Here is a 9481-nt window from a genome sequence, read left to right as displayed (position 1 = left end):
TTTTTTTCTCTTTCGTCCCCACGGACGTTTTAGCTCCCTGCGGGAAAATGGCCGCGTGGTGAAGAGGGTGGGACGCCAGCCTGGTTAAGCTATTGCAGAAGAAAGGCATCAAACTGCATTTACTCGGTGGATGGAGCAGGAGAGATAAAAAGAAATCTACGCAAGAAAAGGAACACAAGTGTGTTCGCGCAGGAGATTCAATTAAATTAAAACAGGTTGTTATTAACCGAATATTTATCGGATAACGTTTGCTCGCGGATTGAGAATAAAAAAATATGTGAAGAAGATGAAAAAGAGTAGAAAACCATCACAGCCCGATGGTGCGTTGGCTTATGCTTCTATGTTCGCGTACGCACGTTTGGTGGCTGCTGGTTGGGATGGAGAGGGACGCTGTTCGGGGTGGTGATGTAATCTTTTTACGATCGGTGGAAACGGCACCCAACACATGATACGCGAAGGTGTCGAATGCAGGCCAGAAAATAAAAGAAAAAATAAAACTGAAAATGAGATTTGGTTTGACATAAGTTTAAAAAACGAAACCGTTTAGATAGATAAATAAAGCAGCAATGAAGGCAAAGGTGCAGCAATGTGCCTCCCTCTTGCAAAATGGAATACCGTAGGGAGCTTCAAATATTTGAAGAATGTTTTCTAGGCCTAATTGACAGCAAACGTCATAAAATCAAGTATATTAGCAAGGCTTTGAAAGTAAGTAGCACATTGAAGCTGTCTCACTGTAAAGGAGTTTAAACGATCAACTGTAAACATAACTAAAAATAAGAAAGAAAAACGTAACTGTATTGAATTAAAGTGGAAAAACATTTTGCGTGAAGCATGTTTTGTAAGCGGTATTTAGTAAATGTTATTACGTTTCAAAATATGTTTCATTTTCTACTTTTTGAAGAACTTGCTAGGTTGCTTTAACCGTTTGTTTTTCGAATAATACATTTATGAATTTCGATCGTCTTACAATTAGGTTAATCTTTCTTATTTAACAGCCTTTATTCCACCACATGCATTCCTAGCAGAAAATAATTAGATATATGCACTCGCCAGAACATAAAGTTAGATTGAAATTTCCCCAACAGGTTTTCCTATTTTCTTTGCAACAGTCCCTCCCCACGCCGCGAAACTAAATCCCCAAGCAGAGAAACCACCTGAAGCTGCTCGGAATGTTTTTGCTGCTCTGCATCGTATCCCGTCCGTTTTATCTTGACTCCCATATGATGCAGTCTAATCATGTTGTTAAATAACACACTTTTATCTGCTGCGGAGGGTTGTGAAAAACGACTATACTCCGGTTCTCCATCCATCCATTCGTAGTTTCCCACCCCCGCAGACATCTGCCAGCAACGACCGACGCTAGACAAGCGGGACGATGTGCGCAATTTTCACGCCGCCACCATTTTCTCACCATGTGCCAAGTGTCGGGTGCATGGCTTTGTTCGAAGTTGGTTGGTGAGTGCGTTAAGATCGCACCACGGCAGGCTCACAATTCGTTGATCGCCAGCGATCAAATAAAAATAAATCAGACCAGGTTAAAACGGTTCCCACCGCGAGATAACGCCGCACCGACGACCGCAAGCGTGATTTAGTCAAATAAAAATGGAAAATTCCCAACTCGAGCAGAACGATAGCATTCATTCGGCATTGGTCGGAAAATAGAGGAAGGGTGTCTGTGAGGGTGTCTTTTCTCTCCATGCAATCGACTGCTGCAGACAGGTTGATGAATGAATGGTTTGGCGAGTCGCTTGAATTTGCCTCTGGAAGCGCCGGATGTGATGGTGCACGAAGGGGTAGTGGAAAGGCTTGATGTCGTGAAAAGCTGGGAAGCTGTCTTCCATCGTAGCATTCCAACTTGAGTTTGCTGGGTATGCATTGCCCTTCTCCCGTTGGAATTCACGCCGTTTCTTCGTGAGGTCGTTTGCTTGGACAATTCGATTTAGCCTAACGCGGTGGAAAGCGAAAAGTGGCCACGACTTTTCTATCTCGAGAGATTTTTTTGGATTCACATGTTTCGAACAGGTGTGAAAGCCATGTCACTAAAGGCCAACGAAAGTAAAACTAAAAAAGCTGCTTTTGCATTTTAATTTAAAAAATCAATACTTTGGAAGCAGTTAGGTTCTGGAAATACTATACAAATGAAAAAAGAACCCCTTCCTTTATTGAAAAAGAACATGATCAACCTTTCCTACCCAAACGATCAAATATAAACGGGCCGCAGCTCCTTGGGCACGCAATTACAATTACGCCCAAAGGGGGAAACGCCTAACGACTTCGACCTTGCTCGAATTTTGCTTACATCACCAGCCAACGAACCGGCCACTACGGCAGCCTGTCTCCGCTGCCGGAGAGCCAACAATGTCAATGGTTTTCTTGGCCCCCTGGGGCGCTTCCCGTCCCCCAGCCCTGCCCAAGCGTGTGAATGCTCAGATCAAAAAGTGATTTTTCCTCACCGATGGCTGGGTTAAGGCGGTAGCGAGTTGCAACTCGGAACGGTTTGCAGCCGAAAACGAAGGCAACCAGCTGAAATTAACCACCGCACCACCGTTTAACCTAATTTTAATTAATGAGCTCCGTTAAATGGGCCAACGTTAAATGCATTTAATTCTCCCATTCAACGGTTCTTGTCGTTGAGAACCGCTTAGCCCTGAAATACTTTTTGGTGGATTTCTTTTTTAACAGTCGTCTCCGATTGGCCTTATGCTAATTTCAAGCATAATTAAGTTAATACTGCCCTCACGGGAAATTACCTGAAGGATGTTGTGGAAGACACGCGTTGCTTCAGTTTTGAATCTCAAGGATTTCTTCCATTTTGCTTCGAATATTTATTATGCTTTTTCCAAGGAGCACATTTAATTTTAAGGGTGATTTAACAAAATGGTGACACCACTTGCTTATTGTAATATATTATTTCGATTGATTCCTCTTATTCACACTCAATAATTAATCTGGAAGTCTGGCAAAATTTACTTATAAAACTTTCACTTTGCAGTGAGTTGGAATGTATTTGTGAAAAAAACTGTTGTGTAAAAAAATCCCAGTTGGATAGATTGATCTCTTCCACAAAATCGTTCACAAAATCAAGCTGACAGCAATTAAAAGGGTTTGGCATCTATGTTTTTGGTTCAAAAGATTGTTAGAAAGTAAATGTCACCCACAGTCTCAGGATAAGATATGAGGGAGTTGTCGTGTCGTGTATGCCGGAGACAGATATAGCGCCCCGGTGAGTTGGAGTTGGAAGCCGACTTCAGACGGTAGTTGCGCTCATAAATCCCACACTGTCAATGCGCTGTCGATTACGACGAGAAGCTGTGTTTCTCTTCGTCTCTGACGATGCCGCCAGTCATCGCCTACAACATCATCTGACGGAGGCTCGAAGTTGCCGCTTAATGAGTCATAATGTGTGCGAGGTGCAGTGCATTAACACCCGCCGCGTGAAGCTGCCGGGCGTAGGGGGATGTGTGAAGGCAGTCCAAAAAAGCACAAGACAGCGAACGAGTGCTTGCATCGAGCGGGTGGCGCTCGTTTCACAAGAACTTCTTGAGCCGTGCGACACTTGCTGTACGCATTCCGGTGGCTCTTGGGCGGAGGCCGTCGGTTGGCGGTTGTCTCGATAGGAAGGTATGAGCCAGGTCGGGCAGAGCATTGCAAGACCCACTGGTGGATGACTGTCCGATTTCCAATGTCATCCGATGATGATAGGTTGGGCTTCGCAAAAGATCCCGATGTCCACCAGTCAGTTCTTGCGGTCTCTGAACTCCACGAGGGTGTGTTAGCGCGGTCGAAGGCGTGTACTCTTCGTCAGTACCCTATCGATGGGGCAATGGTTGGATAGGCCAAGTTGCAGAAGCCGCATTTGAAATCGGCCGAGACGATTGCTGCCGGAGCTCAGAAATCTGGGGCAGTGTTGGGCTGAAAGCAGCTGTCCACTTGTCCGGTTAACTTGAGGGTTGGCAGCATTCTCTCGAGCGACAGAGTGGAATGTGAAAGTGCCGCGACATGTAGGTGTTACAATTAAAAAATGGAATAGCTGTCACGGTGGCCTTGTGGTACGCTGGAAAGGCACATTTTTTCCCATTGTTACGGATTGCGATATTGCGAGTTTTTTTTTTTAATGAACATCTATCTACTTTAGTGAAAATGAAAGCTACTCGCTTGACTATAAAAAGCATGTCATACAATATATTTATCTATGTTATACACTGAGAAGTCTGACAATTTATTAAGCTCTCTCGATTTGATTGCTGCGTTTTTAGACTGAAGTAGAAACTAAAGCAGACCAACGTGAGCTAAAAAAATAAATACTGCACCACACAAACACAGCGTGAGGATTGCAGTAAAATGTCTTGAGTAAATACTTTTTACATGCTCAGTGGACACGCTGTCCTCAACATGTTTGCAATAAAACCTGTGAAAACCTATAAAACCTATGTTGTTGGCAGCTAGAAAAAACAGTCCGATTGAGCTTGAGTGGTTTATTATTTTCGTAGACGTAAAGCTGAAGACAGCTGAAAGAGATACAAAATACTCGGAGATGCTATGGATAGGACCTTATGGATAATTTTATGCGAACTACCACCGGTTTTACGTTGCCTTCGCTTCTTTGCCACAGATTTGCGGACCTGTTTCACGCAGTGTTTTTTCCTCCTTTTCTATATTTCCAGCTTAGCTTAGCGGTAGACATTGATGATTGAAGTAAAACCGATAAAAATTGTACAATATGTGTCAATTAGGATGCGATTTGGCTAACCGAATGGTAGACTGAAACGACGTTTAGCAAACATGGAAAATAAATCTTTGAAACTTGGTTGCACACTGAATGAAACAAAGAATCCACTCATATCATAAGATAATTCCACTCGACTAAAACCTTCCTTTGGATACTAATTTCGTTCACATCAGCTGAGACGTGAAGCCTTAACAGTCACCGGAAATTGCCAAAGTCAAATCTCCCGCATAACTGTTCCCTTTGCTGTTCGCCACCTTCGTCGTGGTCAGTCGCCTTCATAAATTCCCTTTTTCGCCCTGGCTTGGCCGACGTTTGCGGCACGAAAGCTGAATGCGGCCCTTTTAATGTGCGAACGCTGATGTGTCGTGAGCTTGTTATGCTCACCGTTGACGTTGCTCGCACTCTGCTCTGTTTTGAGGTCGTTTCTACGTTTCCCTGAGGCGATTTTTAAACTGAATACCACGTCGAGTGATCTAACAAATCATTGACAATCCGTGATTTGGGAGCATGTTTCCGTGGATCGTGCGTTTCATCGGTTGGGTCTGTTATTCATTGGTCAGCTCGTTGGAAAGAAATGTTCATGTTCCTGAAGGCAAAGTTTGAATGAGTTATAAACCCAAGGCTTAACGCATTCTAATCTGTTGTGTGCTCTCAAGAAGTGATCCATCTCGATGATTACGTTGCCTTGCTCTGAAGCTATCAATAAACCAAACAAAGTTTGTAAAGTATTAAGTAGAATATTGAACGGATTCTTCCAACCTAAGTAATTATTTCAAAACCAATTTTATACTTTAAACCACTCGTACTTAGTCTTCGGTGATCGTCACCATCGAACATTATCTAAGAAAAAAGTGAAACCCATCCTCCCATCCCAAACTCTCCCATCCACCGTCAGCTTTTCCTTCTTCCGCCAACACTGGCCGATTGCGCCACAGGAAATTGTAGCCCGTTGTGCGGAAGTGATCGAACAAAATACCGAATCCGCACGATGCCAAGAACAATGGCAGACCCTAAAAGATATAAATGAAATGGCTGCCTCATCCTCCAGCAGCGTGGCCCTCGTGTCAATCGGAAAACATGCTGGGCACGCGGAAAAATACGCAATCGATCGCGCCATCGTTTGTGGCCATTTGCACGAATCCATTAGCATCTTTGAGGCTCGCAGGTGGCGCAGGACGGAGAAGAAGGTGGTAATCGAGGCATCCACTTCAATTTGGTAATTCGTTTTGGCACCCTTCCCCCGCAAAGCGGAGTGTCATCCCCTCCGCAAGGCCTCGACGACGGAAGGTCACGTTCAGCGCGACCCTCAATGTTCGACCCAAGTCCAAACGGTTCGCGTCAGGGTTTTTCTCGGCTCGAGATGCATTTCGTGTTTGCGGCCCAGCCAAAGAGAAGCTCCGCCGAGGCGCGCACCAAAGCTAATCGGACGCATTCCTCAGTGGAAAATCGATCGCGAGAAGTAAAAACTAATGGAAAGTGTTGAAAGCGAGAAGGCCAACCAAAGCTAAGAGGGAAAAAAGCGCCGCTTCTTTCACCCAGATGGTTTGACTCGTTAGAGAGCATTTCGGTGTGGATTCTTCACGCTAAATAGCTCTAGTTTTCATTTTCCACTTCTGCACTGCTGCTTGTTGGCTAACGGCGGAAAGCGAAAGAAAACGAGAGAAGTCTTTTGCTTTGCTCATCATTTGCTCATCGTTTGCCTCAACGAACTCCCACTAAACGTCTTGTCTTGAGAAATGGCCGACATGTACCAACAGCGTGTTTGTTTTCCACTCTTCTTCGCGGTCCCCCACGGTTACGTACGCTACCCAAGTTGGCCAGGAAGAGAAATGGATGTAAGAAAAATGATCTGCACACTTCCTTCCGGTGCAAAAAAAATACGAGAGAAACAAGATACACATACACGAAAAAGATTCGTTCCGTAAGTAACTCGAATGGGAGCGACTTTCCCTTTTGTTTTCGGCGGAAAATGTTCATAGTTCTGTCCACCGACCAGTCCAGGTTTTTTTATCCACGATCAGCACATCCGCCGTGAAGGTGAACCGGGCCAATCTGATCGGTGGTTTATAAAACACTTCCACTGTTTTTTGCCGGAGCTGATCCGGCATCAGAACGAGTTCGGTACGTTATGACCCACGGGTCTAAAGTAGCTTCCTTCTTTTCGCTTGAACGAATTGGGAAGAAAAGGGGCAGGGGGTAGCAGGGTAAGGCAAAATACATGCAACTGGGCGGAAACTGCCGGATTGCCGGCATCATGTAATGGACTTTCAACAATTGTAATCAGTTGTCATGCACTCACGACAAGGCGAAAGACAAACGAGTGGCGAGCGGAAAGTGGTGGGGATCGGGGCCTCCGGGGCAAAGGGAGAGCGATTTTACTCCCACTGGAAAATACCGCGACGAATGGGAAATTGTCGACGGGGTAGAAGAAGATAAAAGATGAAAACAGGCGCGCGATCAATCTAAAGCGAGCCAAGACTCCAACAGCATTCGGAAAAGTGCCCTTTCTTCGAGGCCAGCAAGGTTTGGGAAGAAGTGTCAAAAACGAAGGGCAGGAAGCGGTAATTTATCACGTGATACTTTGGCAGTAAACGGTAATTGAAATTCCACTACACCGGCCGAGTGAGGTAACAGGCGAAGTAGACGGTCTTCTACGATCCTCTCTTTACCTTAAGTTTGCCGTAGATCCGGGGCCCGGCTCGAAAGAGATCCTTCAGAAGAGGGGGAGGAGGATTGCCGTGGTAGGAGAGATCTCTACTGGGTCCGACGTCTGATTGAAGTATTTTATAATTGACCTGCAATGGGCGGCAACGATGGAACGTCAGAAGAAGTCAATGTCACCGACTGCGATCATTAGAGGAAAACGAGAGCTAATTGACGTTATCTTCCAGCGCAGTAAAAGCGGGGAACTTCCGTCTTAAATATAGTCCGCTGATTGACAGCTACCAACAGGGAACTTTGTCTCTTGCCGGATATCTCATAACTTTCTTGAAAGCGAGTCCCATTATCAACCTCCATTGGCAATCAAAACATCTTCCGAAAATCCCCGTTTGACTTACTCACGAGTCGGGGAATCTATTTGCATAGGAGTACGTGCCCGAATTCAACGAACTCAGACTCACTCACCTGAAATGAAATCTCCCTTCGGTGCTTATCTATCATTTACCTACATTCAAATGAGGCAATCGACAATTGATCGGTGTCTTTCTTGCGCAACCCTATCTGCTGGCGAGATAAGCGTCTCGTCGACATTGTAACTATAAACCGATTGTCTGCCGGATGTGAAGACATTAGTGAGCATCTCTTCGAGTCCACAGTTACAGTTTGTGCTCTACGGCGATTGGGATAACACGCATCTTTCCACTCAGAAGATGAGTAGAATAGTGTTCGTCTTGTTCCTGGGGCTGTGCCTTCAGACAGGTAAAAGTGCATTGGTGATAGTCTTAAATTCGGTGAACTTTTGCCTCTAAGGTGCCGTCTCATTTGTTGCAGCAAATCTGCAGCTAGTGTGTTATCAGTGCGAGGACTGTGAGTTCCAGCAGGAAATTCCGGTGGTGTGTGGTGACATAGACTACACAACTGCTCCCCCACCCACGGATACCACGTGCCCGACATGCGCCCCAGAGCTAACGCCTCCTTCGACTCCTGAATGGACTACTTCCACGCCAGAAACCACGTGTCCAACATGCGCTCCAGAGCCGACACTACCGACCACTCCTGAGCCGACTACAGCGACACCGGACACCACGTGCCCAACGTGTGCGCCAACGCTCCCTACAACCCCGCAACCGACCACGTCCACACCCGACACAACGTGTCCCACGTGTGCCCCGACACTCCCTACAACTCCTATACCCACTACTTCCACCCCAGTCCTTACCACTCCCATTCCGACCACCTCCACCCCCGACACCACGTGTCCCACGTGTGCTCCGACTCTCCCTACAACTCCTATACCCACTACTTCCACCCCGGTCCCTACCACTCCCATTCCGACCACTACGACCCCTGAAACAACCTGCCCAACCTGTGCACCACCAACTCCGACAACCCCAACACAACCTCCACCGACGCTCCCAACGTCTCCCTATCCGACCACCTCTACTCCAGCGCCTACCACCGAACCTTACTGTCCACCAGGATGCTGTCCCTGCTCGAGCGCTCGCTCAACGTCGATTTTCGCGATGGCCGCGCGCGCCGCCAAGTCCGCCATGATGGACGAGTTTGAGGACGAAATCCGCTCGCCACGTCAGCTGCCACTTCCGGTCTATGTGTGCTTCACGACCGAGCGATATGGTAAGGGTCAGCAATCGATTGTCGACTTGTGCAATGAATCAGTTAACCTAACCTTCATTTTTAGTGAGCAACCGGCGAGTGATCAGCAGAGGCTGCACCAAACGGCTGCAGGCGCTCGGAGATACCTGCGAGCGTGTCAACGGTGGCCAAACGTACGAGCAATGCTCGCTGTGCTCCTGGCAGCTCTGTAACCGATAAGGGCGAAGAGGCTGCGGTCTAAGACCAACGTTCTTACCATCACGCACTTTATCTACAAAAACACGCTAGCGGCAGCTCATATGGTAGTTTCGACCGTAGGCCTATCAATCAAACATTGCGAAGGTTTCAGATAGGCAATTGACAGCCTAGATGTTCCAAGAAGCTTGCATCCGCACCAACTCATCCCCACCACAATTGGTTTTAAATAAATCGAAATGTAAGATAAGCACCGAACAACGGGTCGTTGTGTTCGTTCAA

The 9481-nt window shown here is 46.5% G+C and overlaps 1 protein-coding gene across 1 annotated transcript; it reads left to right on the top strand.

Annotated features, from left to right (window-relative positions):
* Window positions 1-8100: 8100 nt before the first annotated feature.
* On the top strand, window positions 8101-9223 carry LOC131266072 (integumentary mucin A.1-like). The gene is made up of 3 exons (XM_058268425.1): window positions 8101-8149; window positions 8222-9025; window positions 9090-9223. The coding sequence occupies exons 1-3, from the start codon at window positions 8101-8103 to the stop codon at window positions 9221-9223; spliced, it is 987 nt and encodes a 328-aa protein (XP_058124408.1).
* Window positions 9224-9481: the final 258 nt, after the last annotated feature.

This window comes from Anopheles coustani, chromosome 2, assembly GCF_943734705.1.
Source record: "Anopheles coustani chromosome 2, idAnoCousDA_361_x.2, whole genome shotgun sequence".
NCBI classification, from domain to species: Eukaryota; Metazoa; Arthropoda; class Insecta; order Diptera; family Culicidae; genus Anopheles; species Anopheles coustani.
The sequence above is the reverse complement of the archived record's forward strand: the minus strand, read 5'-3'. Positions and strand labels throughout refer to the sequence as shown.

Excerpts from the sequence above, each read along its gene's own strand:
- LOC131266072 (XM_058268425.1), top strand. The coding sequence starts at position 8,101 with ATGAGTAGAATAGTGTTCGTCTTGTTCCTGGGGCTGTGCCTTCAGACA. Across the intron at positions 8,150-8,221 it reads GGGGCTGTGCCTTCAGACAG|CAAATCTGCAGCTAGTGTGT; the intron begins GTAAAAGTGCAT and ends CATTTGTTGCAG. Across the intron at positions 9,026-9,089 it reads CTTCACGACCGAGCGATATG|TGAGCAACCGGCGAGTGATC; the intron begins GTAAGGGTCAGC and ends CTTCATTTTTAG.